General features: G+C 37.6%; 1 protein-coding gene across 1 annotated transcript in view; it reads right to left on the bottom strand.

Annotated features, from left to right (window-relative positions):
* BUB1B (BUB1 mitotic checkpoint serine/threonine kinase B) overlaps nt 1-12,021 on the bottom strand; it is a 47,179-nt gene that overhangs the window by 15,446 nt on the left and 19,712 nt on the right. Inside the window, exons 7-12 of the mRNA XM_082735560.1 lie at nt 11,199-11,413; nt 10,945-11,036; nt 4,241-4,470; nt 2,094-2,206; nt 1,284-1,399; nt 286-332 (exon numbers count right to left, since the gene is read on the bottom strand). Coding sequence (XP_082591686.1) covers nt 286-332; nt 1,284-1,399; nt 2,094-2,206; nt 4,241-4,470; nt 10,945-11,036; nt 11,199-11,413 — 813 coding nt within the window. The remainder of the gene's footprint in view (nt 1-285; nt 333-1,283; nt 1,400-2,093; nt 2,207-4,240; nt 4,471-10,944; nt 11,037-11,198; nt 11,414-12,021) is intronic.

Consider the following 12,021-nt stretch of genomic DNA (forward strand, 5'->3'; position numbering starts at 1 on the left):
TGGAAGATGATATTCAGTAGTTAATATAAATTTAAATTTACATTTAAACTAAACATTTCAAAGCACCATGGAATCTTATAAAAACAAAAATACTCTTAAATGTCTTCCCTATCTCAAATTACATGCTTATAACTGAATTCCATAACTCAAAGATATGATACTACCTTAGTTCCCCTCTGCCTTCTTACAATTCCCTTTACCATAATTAAGAAAAATATTTACCACATATTACATAATGTGTTTGTTATTGGTAAGTTTTTCATGACATTGTCAAATGCAACTCACTTTTAGAATGAGGTTCTTGCCAAATGTTTTCTTCAGGTGAAGTCTCTCTGTAAAGAAACTTGTTTTAAGACATGTCCTAAGTACCCACAAAAAGAATTACTTAATTCTTATAAGTCCAAGAGGCTTTTTTATTAAATACAATCTTCTTCTCTCTAAGATAAAAAAAAAAAAAATTCTAATACTGTCAATCTAAATTCTTTAAGAAGATAAAACCTTCCTTCGGTCATTAAAATCCTTTATAGAAGTATATTTGATAATAGATGTTGTAACATTAACAATATAAGCAGATAACAAAATGGTAAGCTCTCATTTTTATCAAATAAAACAAAAAACAGAACACATAGGAATATACTTATGTTAATAGCAATAATCTCTTGGTGGTAAAAATGGGTGGTTTTAAATTATATTTGAGAGGTGCCTGGGTGGCTCAGTCAGTTAAGTGTCCAACTCTTAATCTCAGCGATGATCTTAATCTCAGAGTCATGAGTTCAAGTCAAGCCACATGCTGGGATCCACGGAGCCCACTTTAAAGAATGTGTTTTTAATTTAAAAATTGTATTTGAGGGGCGCCTGGGTGGCTCAGTGAGTTGGGCCTCGCTTTTGGCTCAGGTTGTGATCTCGGGGTCCTGGGATTGAGCCCCGCGTCACAAATAGGCAGAGAGGCAGACAGAGAGAGAGGGGGAAGCAGGCTCCCCACTGAGCAGAAAGCCCAATGCGGGGCTCGATCCCAGCACCCTGGGATTATGACCTGAGCTGAAAGCAGAGGCTTTAACCCACTGAGCCACCCAGGCACCCCAAACATGTATTTTTTTTTAACCAAAAAAAAAAAAAAAAAAAGTCAGTACTCTGTCTTCCCTCATCATTACTAGAACTTATGCTGTGACAGAGATCTGCAGATATTATGTCTTGATATTATAAAAGACCAAGTCATTAGAGTAAAAGGTTGGTTCTAAGTGCCCTCCTATAAGCATCATCCCTTTCACCAAATGTGGTCTTACCTGGCACAAGAGTTTATTGGACAAACAGAACTGGATAGAGCCATTCCTGGTACTTCCTGAGACCCTGAAGCAATTTGCAGTTCAGCTGTCTCCTTTGTAGGCATCTTCTCTTCATGCTATTTGCATTAAATAAACAAAATGAATGTGTCCCTCTATCTAAAAAATCCTACCTATTTTCAAGCTTTAGTTCCAGAATTAGGTTTACCATACTCTTTGCGTAGATAACCACTAACCATATAAAATATCTCTGCTATAAAAGTTCTATCTAATAATTTACGTTCCTAGTATAAGCTGTTTCTGTTGTACTCAACTGAGCAGTGCCAAGCATATACCAAATTTCTTTGGGTGACATGTAACATGACTAGAATAAAAAGAAGTCAATAAATTGCATTGCTTTTAGTGGCTCAAGTTCCATTTGAGGTCACCTGTTAAATTACTTTCCTGCTGGACTTTGTTGCTACTAATAGCTATGAAACTACCAGAAACTCTGAATGGGGGTTAGAAGGATTTTTATCTTCTATGCTTTGATATTGTTTAAATTTGTTTCAATAAGCATAGTTTTCTATATTAAAAAAAAGAGAAATGGGGACATATGGGTGGCACAGTTAAGCATGTGACTCTTGATTTCACCTCAGGTCATGAACTCAGGGTGTGAGATAGAGCCCTGCACGGGGCTCGGCGCTAAGTGAGAAATCTGCCTTCCCTTTCTCTCACCCTCTGTCCCTCTCTCTGCTTGCATGTTTTCTCTCTAAAATACACAAATAAATCTTTAAAAAAAAAAAAAAAATGAGAAAGAGAGAGAGAAATGACCTGATCACCCGTTCTTTCTTGCTGAGAAGTTTGAATTTCTTTTAGCTTCTTCTCCATCTCTTCAATCTGTTTCTGCATTTCTGCTCTCTTCTCAGCACTGGTCAGTAGCTCAGCTAGAAACAGTAAGGTTGGCTGATGCATTAGTCCTCATAGCAATTTATTCTGTCAAAAAATGTCTTTGGAGCTCATGGCCTCAACATGCATGCTAATATTACAGATTGAGATTAATATAAATGGACCAAAGTCCTCTACTTGAGGTCTAGGTCTCTATTCTTTCATTTATTTAATCAGTAAGAACCAGAATATCTATGATGTACCAAGCACAATTCAGAGCATTTACTTGTCACTGGTACATAACACAAAGTCCTTGGCCATGTGACACTAATATTTAGTTTAGGGGAGACATGCAGACACACAAATTAATAAGGAAATCAGTGTTAAAAATAAAATAGGTGATAAAAGAATGTGTGACTGAGTAGGAGAATGGAGGTCAGGAGCTACTTAAGATGGGTAAGTCGGGAAGATCATTTTAAGAGAACGACATTCATAAAGTTGTAACCTGAATGACAAGGAGCCAGTCATATAAAGATCTGGGGAAAGATTCTAGGCCAAACCTGGCACAAAGGCCCAAATGCACGAACAAGATCACTATGTTCAAAAGTGAGTTCCAGAGAAAGCCAGTATGACTGTAGCAAAGTAAGAAGAGAAAAGTAAAAGATGAGGTTGGAGAGGTAGGCAGGAGCCATTTTATGTGGCTATATATTATGTGATATATATATATATATATATATAAATATATAAAATATATAATATTATGTGGCTAATACCATGTGTGGGTAGAGTTTGTACTGCATGGTAAGACAATGAGAAAACATTGAAGAATTTTAAGTAATGACAGGACCTGGACTTTTTATAAAAATCATCTTCTATGAGCAAAATGGACTACAGTAAGGCCAGACTAAAGACAGAAAGTCTAGCTGCAATAGTCTAACTAAAAGATGGCGGTTTAGGGAGTGCCTGGCCAGCTCAGTGGGTTAAAGCCTCTGCCTTCGGCTCAGGTCATGATCTCAGGGTCCTGGGATCAAGCCCTGCATTGGGCTCTCTGCTCGGCGGTGATCCTGCTTCCTCCTCTCTCTCTCTCTCTCTGTCTCTCTCTGCCTGCCTCTCTGACTACTTGTAATCTCTATCAAATAAATAAATAAAATATTTTAAAAAATGATGGAGGTTTGGATTAATAATGAGGACAGTATAAATGAAAGATTTGGGAATTTTTTTGGTGGTGTGGTTGATAGGCTTATTCATTAGATATGGGGGAATGGTACAGAAAGAGGGATCAGAGATGAATTCTGGCTTTTTTTGGTTTGAATCAACTGGGTGCATATTGTTCCCTTTTACTGAAATGGGGAAGCCTGTGGTATGTGCATGTGTTGGGGTGTAGTTTTTGGCAGAAATCAATAATTCTATTCTGGCTACGTTGAGTTTAAAAATGTCTATTGGAGGGTGAGGGGAATGGGTTAGCCTGGTAATGGGTATTAAGGAGGGCACGGATTGCATGGAGCACTGGTGTTATATGCAAACAATGAGTCATGAAACACTGTATCAAAAACAAATGATGTACTGTATGGTGATTAACAACATAAAAAAATTAAAAAACAATTTTTAGAAACATCTGTTGGAATAGCCAATAGATACAGGTAACTAAATGGAAGTTTAGAGTTCAGGTGAAATGTCAGGGATAGAGATATAAATTCAAGAATCCCCATCTTGTAAACAGTATTTAATCTATTATCTAGTGATAGTTGTTGAAAGAAAAGATAATTGGAATATTCCAAGACTCTGTTCTGGGTTTTAGGAAGATGTCTTTGATAAGAATAGCAGTGAAGGAAACTGAGAGGGAATGCACAAAAAGGAAAAGCCAACAGAAGCATTTCATAAACAAGTATCTCCTCAACTGTGTCAAGTGAAGCCAAGATGGAAAAAAGATCATGACTGAAATATGGCCACTGGATTTGGCAAAAAGGAGGTTTCTGGTGACCATGATCAGAGCTGCTTCACTGGACTAGAGGGAATGCTTGCGAAAATAATGGGCAGGGACAAAGATTACAATTCCTAAGAAATTTTGCTGTGAACTAGAAAAATACACATACCTTCCCTTTGCTCTTTTAATTTCTTCCGGAAAACTTCAGCCCGGATCTCTTCAAAGGAGAACTCCCCCACCCCTGCATAAATCTTCTCCTTACAATACATCATCTTCTCCTTCTTCTCCTGAGACTCTTGCTGATGGCTTTGGACTCTTTGCAGGGGATCTCCTTCTTCCTTTCCAGGCTTTCTTGTGCTTAGAATATGGTTTATACTAGGTTCAATTTTACATGGTGTCCTAAAGAAGCAAAATAATTATTATTCACTATACAGGTCAAATGAGTTATTTCTTACATGTTTTGAAAGAACACAGGGACAATGTCAGTAGTAAGACTATGTATAATTGATTTCAAAAAATAAAAAAAAAAAGATGGAGAAAAGAGGCTAAAAAATAATTTATGTGAATTATCAACAATTATGTTCTGAGTATTACTCTGTTATGATGAGGAATGAAATTAGCCATAAGTTAGGGTCATCAAATAGCTTATATTCCTTATAGGTAAAACAGATCTGAATATCATATCTTAATCAAACCCAGTGTATGAAAAAAAATTAACCTACTCAATATAGCCCATTTGCTACTGTTTATTGCCAAAAATAATTAGAGTTAGGAATACAACATTCAGGAATGTGAAGTTCAAGGTTCTCAGCTGAAGGGGAAGAATGAAAGTGATAACACAGGTTTGAAAAGAATAAGCATAAAATACTTCAAGCAAAATAGGGCAGATATTCTCAATCCTGGCAATGGACAAAATTACTTATATACCTTTTCTTTTCTTTTTTTCTTTTTTATTTTTTTTAAAAGATTTTATTTATTTATTTGACAGAGAGAAATCACAAGCAGGCAGAGAGGCAGGCAGAGAGAGAGAGAAGGAAGCAGGCTCCCAGCTGAGCAGAGAGCCCGATGCGGGGCTCGATCCCAGGACCCTGGGATCATGACCTGAGCTGAAGGCAGCGGCTTAACCCACTGAGCCACCCAGGCGCCCCTACCTTTTATTTTCTTATGTGCCTTTTCACAGCTAAAGATATCTGGTCCCAGGTCTCCTGGTTAAGTCAGTTAAGCATCTGACTCTTGATTTCAGCTCATGTCATGATCTCAGGTCCTGAAACGGAGCTCCACATCGGGCTCCACACTCAGTGCAGAGTTGGCTTCAGATTCTCTCTCTCTCCCTCTTCCTCTGCTAACACTCCCTCTAAATAACAAATACAATCTACACAAACAAACAAACAAAAAGCCCAGACATCTGGTCCCTACCCAGATCTACTAAATCAGAACTTTTAATGGTAGGGACCAAACATCTACATACCTAAAAGCCTTCCTCAACTTGTTCAACCTAATAAAGGACATCTACAAAAAACACACACAAACATCATATTTAATGATGAAAGACTGAATGCTTCTCTTCTAAGATCAGGAACAAGATAAGAATGTCCATTTTTTTTTTAAAGATTTTATTTATTTGACAGACAGGATCACAAGAAGGCAGAGAGGCAGGCAGAGAGAGAGAGAAGGAAGCGGGCTCCCTGCTGAGGGGAGCCCGATGTGGGACTGAGGCTCCATCTCAGGACTCCTGGGATCATGACCCAAGCCGAAGGCAGAGGCTTTAACCCACTGTGCCACCCTTGCCACTTCTACTCAAAACTGTACTTGAATTTCTAGCCAGGGCAATCAGGAAAAAAAAAGAAATAAAGCATAACTAAAAAAAGAAACACAACATCCAGGTGGGAAAAGAAGTAAAATGATCTCTACTTGTAGATGACATGATCTTATATACAGAAAATCCTAAGAATCTATAAAAATTTAATGGGCAAATAATGAGTTCACCAAAAAAGAAGTATATAAAACCAATATATGAAAAGCAATTGTGCTTTATATACTTGTAATGAATGGAAAAGAAATTGAGAAAACATTTCTATTGGCAGCAGCACCAAAAAGAGTGAAGTACTTCAGAATAAATTTTTAAAAGTGTGAATAGACAAACACCAAAGAAGATATACAGAAGGCAAATGAGCATATAAAAGATATTTAATATCACATGTTATCAAGAAATTACAAATTAAAATAATGAGATACCACCATACATCTTTAAGATCTAAAATATTGACAACACCAAGTGTTGACAAGGATGTGGAGGTATGAATGAATGAAAAATGGTATAGCCACTTTGGAAGAGAGTTTGGCACTTTCTCACAAAACTGAATCTTCTGATATAATCCAGCTATATGAGTTGAAAACTTATGTCCACATAAAACCCTGCACACAAGGGTTTAGAGCAACTTTGTTCATAATTGCCAAAATTGGAAGCAATTAAGATGTCCTCCTATAAATGGATGATCATCCACACAATGGAATATCATTCAGTCTAAAAATAAATGAGCTATTAAGCCACAAAAAAGATATGAAAAAAGCTTAAGTGCATATTACTGAGAAAAGCCAGTCTGAAAAGCTTACACACTGTTTATTTCCAACTCTAGAACTTCTGGAAAATGTAGAAATAAAAAGACATAAAAGGATCAGTGGTTGCCAAGGACTTGAGGAAAGAATAATGAACAGGTGGAATTAAGTTTTAAGGCACTGAAACTATTTATGTGACAAAGTAATGATGGACACCTGAAAAACCCATAGAACTGTAAAACACATTGGAATGAACCCGAATGTAAACTATGAACATTGGTTAATAATGTATCAGTACTGGTGCATCAATTACAACAAAAGAACCACTGGTGGCAAGATGTTAATAGGGAGAACTGTGTAAAGGGTGGGGGAGGAGGAAGTATATGGGAACACTCTGTACTTTCTGTACACTTTTTCTATAAACTTAAAATAACTCAAAAAAACAACATCTACTTGTTTTTTAAAAAAAGTGCACAACTTATATTCTAAAAACTATGATAAACTGTTGGAAGAAATTAAAGAAGATATAAATTAAAGATACTCCATGTCCATGTATCAAAAGATTTAGTATTATTAAGATGGCAATATTCATTAAATTGAACACCAAATTTAGAGCACAATCTGTAACATAATCCCAGCTGGTTACTTTGCACAAATTACCAAAATGATCCTAAAATTCAGATGGAATTGCAAAGGGCCAGAATGGTCAAAACAGTCTAAATGGAAGAACTAGGTTGGGAGAGTTGGGAGACTCAAATTTCTAGATTTCAAAAGTTACAACAAATCTACATTAATCAAGGATATGGCATAAGGATACACAAGTAGATCAATGCGATAGAAAAGTCTCAAGAATATATTATGGTCAGTTGATTTTCAACAGGAGTACGAAGACCATTTGTGACAGTTAAGCATCTGGGTGTCTCAGAGAGTTAAGCATCTGACTCTTGACTTCAGTTTGGGTCATGCTGGGTTGTCAGATTGAGCTCTCCATCAGGCTCTGTGCTGGGTATGGAGCCTGTTTGAGATTCTCTCTCTCTACCTCTGTCCCTCCTGAACCCCTCTCTGGAAAAAAAAAAAGAAATGAAAAGAAGAGTACCAAGACCATCTAATGAGGAAAGAAGTTTTTTCAAACAACAACTGTATATCCACATGCAGAAGAATGAAGTAGGACTCCTTCCTTATATCAGACACAAACATTAGCTAAGAATGGATTACAGACCTAAATGTAAGAGCTAGAACTATAGAACTTTCAGAAGAAAACACAGGAGTAAATCTTCATGATCTTGAGCTAGGCAACACCAAAAATACAAGAAAAAAAAAAGAAAAGAATAAATTGCACTTCATCAAAAATAATTTTTTTTAAAGATTTTATTTATTTGGGGCGCCTGGGTGGCTCAGTGGGTTAAAGCCTCTCCCTTCAGCTCGGGTCATGGTCCCAGGATCCTGGGATCGAGCCCCGCATCGGGCTCTCTGCTCGGCAGGGAGCCTGCTTCCTCCTCTCTCTCTCTGCCTGCCTCTCTGCCTACTTGTGATCTCTGTCTGTCAAATGAATAAATAAACCTTTAAAAAAAAAAAAAGATTTTATTTATTTATTTGAGAGTTACAGAGCGAGAGAGGGAACACAAGCAAGGGGAGTGGGGGACGGGGAAGCAGGCTTCCTGCTGAGCAGGGAGCCCAAGGTGGGGCTCGATCCCAGGACCCTGGGATTATGACCCGAGCCGAAGGCAGACACTTAATGACTGAGACACCCAGGCGCCCCTTCATCAAAATTTTTAAACCTTTTGGGCTTCAAAAGGTAACACCAAGAAACTGAAAAGAAAAACAAAGAAAGTGAAAAGACACCTGATAGAATGGGAAACAATATTTGTAAATGATATATCTGATAAGACTTGTACTCAGAATATATAAATCCTTACAACTCAAAAATAAAGACAGGGGCACCTGGGCGGCTCAGTGGGTTGGGTGACAAACTCTTGATTTCAGCTCAGGGTGTGATCTCAGGGTCATGGGATCAAGCCCTGCCTTAGGCTAAGACATCAGTGGGGAGTCCGCTTGGGATTTTCTCACTCTCCCTCTGCCCCACCCCCCACTCACACTCGTGCTCTCTCTCAAATAAATAAATAAAATCTATTAAAAAAATAAAAAGAGGGGCTCCTGGGTGGCTCAGTGGGTTAAAGCCTCTGCCTTCGGCTTAAGTCATGATCCCAGGGTCCTAGGATCGAGCCCTGCATCGGGCTCTCTGCTCAGCAGAGAGCCTGATTCCCCGGCTCTCTCTCTGCCTGCCTCTCTGTCTATTTGTGATCTCTGTCTGCCAAATAAATAAATAAAATCTTTAAAACAAATAAAATTAAATTAAATAAAAATAAAAAATAAATAAAAAGACAAATAATCCAATTGAAAAATAGGCAAAGGATTTGAAAAGGCATTTCTTCAAAGAAATACAAATGGCCAATAAGCCCATGAAAAGATGTTCAACATCATTAATCATTAGAAAAAAGCAAAACCACAATGAGATACCACTTCACACCCACTAGGATGGCAATAACAAAAACAAAAAACAAAAATAGCAAGTGTTGGTGAGGATGTGGGGAAACTGGAGCCCTTATTCATTATGGCAATTTGGAAACAAATTGTTTTCCTCTTTGGAAAACAATTGGAGAGTTCCTGAAAATGTTAAATATGGAGTTACTATATGACTCTGCAATTCCCTTTCGAGGTATATACTCATAGAATATAAAAACATATGTCCACAAAAAAACCCATATACACAAATGTTCACAGAAGCATTATTTATAATTAGCCAAAAAGTTAAAAACAACCCAAACGTCCAAATGGTAGCTGCTCTAGACAAGTTCAGGGACTTGCAAACAATCTGGTTTGACTATATGTTGGGGAGGAAACTGGAGATGTTAGCAGAGGCCACATCAAGAACAGTCTCATAATTAATCTTAAGGAGTTCTGGTTTCATCACAAAGGTTATGGGGACCTAGCGAGGATTCTGATCAGGAAAATGAATCAATCAGATTTGCAATGCAGACCTGTGACAGCATAAAGAATGAATGGGATGAGTCACAGTAGAAGTAGAAAGATTAGGTAGGTTGTAGTAATCCCAGCAAAGAATGATGGAGACACAGACACCATAAAGAAGACTGTTAAATCTATATAGGAATTAGAAATATATTGGCAATGGTTATTGCTTAACAAGATCGAAAGCAGCAACAAATTAGGGGGAAATATTTGCAACTCCTATTAAAGATTTTCGCTGATTATTTTAATCTATGAAGAGACCCTGGAACACATCATTAAGAAAACACAAACTAAAGAAAAGTGTTGCAGATAGGTCAAATAAGACAGCCATGAAGAAGAGTTCAAATAAAAATAAAGTTCAACATTTTCTATACTATATTTATTTTGCCATAATTGTACTTACAGGTGATCTGAAACATTAGAAAAATTAAATATCCACAAATGTGTGCTAGCAATTTCTTCAGGTAATCTTTTTTAAAGGCTCATGGGATTTTTTTTCTTTTGTTCTTTTTTTAAAAGATTTATTCATCTGCTTGAGAGAGCGAGTGAGCACAGTGGGAGAGTCTCAAGCAGACTCTGTACTCAGATGATCCCATGACCCTGAGATCATAACCTGAGCCAAACACCTAATTGACTGCACCGCCCAGGTGCCCCTCATAGAAATTTCCTAATAATATCCTCCCCTGTGTTGAGCACTTATTAGGCAGAAATTTTTGTTATGAATCTTATCTATTTTTGCCTTCCTACCGTACCTAGCATGTAGGGATGATGGGTTACAGATAAGTTAAGAGAAAACTCTTGCACTGAGAACTGGGACACAGAATCTGAACCTAGTATTATAAGCTCTGCAGTGTGTATTAGACTAGATCTCACACTGCCTAATGATTTAAGTATCACCTATCATTCTTTTTCCTATAACAGAAATACTAAGGGTTAGGAAGAAAAAGAAAAAGATATTCAGAAGGAAAGAGCAGGGTAAGAGGAAAAACTATCATAATCTCTAATTACTGTCAAAACAAAAATAGAACATCTCACTTAAATCAAAGGGATTATCTTTGACTATAGCAATCTAAATTTAACCTATAAAGTTTATTTCTTAAAAAGAATTTACCAAACGGTCTTTTAGTCCTAATATACTCTAAAGAATAAAGACATTAAAACACACACACACACTCTCTCTTTGTTACTTTCATCACTGTAAAGAAGGAAATGCCTTTGGGAACCAGAATAAAGGGGCCCCTGCTCACTCTTAATAATTACCCCCTCAAAACATCAGGAAATCAAACTCACATAACTGGCTGTTGTGCAGTTTCTTCAACATATGGAGTAAAACTGGGAAGCAGAGGGGGTACAGTGATCACAGAAGCTGTACCACCACGAGGCTGGCGATGAAGAAGAAAATGATAATTACCATTCTGACAAAGTATATGCAGACCATGCCTAATCATTCAGGAAGAATTAAAAGAGACACTAAAAATACTCCTCTACACTAAATCTGAAGTCTTTGTTATGTTAGCAAGTACACTGGCTATAATAGTCCTTACCCTGTATTCCAAAGGTCTGCCTGTGTTCCAAGGGCCGGGCTGCAGCTCATTTTCTTTGGCCCTGGACACAGGGGGTGCTATCCATGGCTGAACTGTTGGCTTAGACAACTCTGTTCTAGAAGCCTCATCAGCATTTTCATCAAAAATAGTAATTCTGGAATTACTTTGCCTCTGTTGAGGAACTGGATTTTGGAGTCCTCTGTTCTGGTTTGGAGCTAGGAGAAAAATATTAAAACTTCATGTAAAATCTTTAATTATCAACTGCGGTGCTAGTAAGGTATACCTAATTCTTCCTAAAGCCAAGGAGATTACCCCTACTACCATAGAAACAAAGTTTTTCTTTTTTTAAGATTTTATTTATTTATTTGACAGATAGAGATCACAAGTACGCAGAGAGGCAGGCAGAGAGGGAGTGGGGAGAAGCAGGCTCCCTGCTGAGCAGAGGGGCTCTACCCTAGGAACCTGAGATCATGACCTGAGCTGAAGGCAGAGGTTCAACCCACTGAGCCACCCAGGCGCCCAAAGAGATTTTTTAAAACAATAATTTTTTTAAAACCTTACATGAATCAAATTACTAACTTTTTAATCTATTCTGTTTGTTATACTCTCCCCCTCCTTTCCCTCACCTACAGTCTTTTATTTATAGATATGTTAAAAAAAAAAAAAAAAAGAGGGACGCCTAGGTGGCTCAGATGGTTAAATGTCTGCATTCAGCTCAGTTCATGATCCCAAGGTCCTAGGGTAGAGCCCCACATTGGTCTCCTTGCTCAGCAGAGAGCCTGCTTTTCCCTCTGCCTACCACTCCCCCTGCTTGTGCTTACTC

The sequence above is a fragment of the Mustela nivalis genome (genome assembly GCF_964662115.1).
Source record: "Mustela nivalis genome assembly, chromosome: 6".
Taxonomy (NCBI): Eukaryota; Metazoa; Chordata; class Mammalia; order Carnivora; family Mustelidae; genus Mustela; species Mustela nivalis.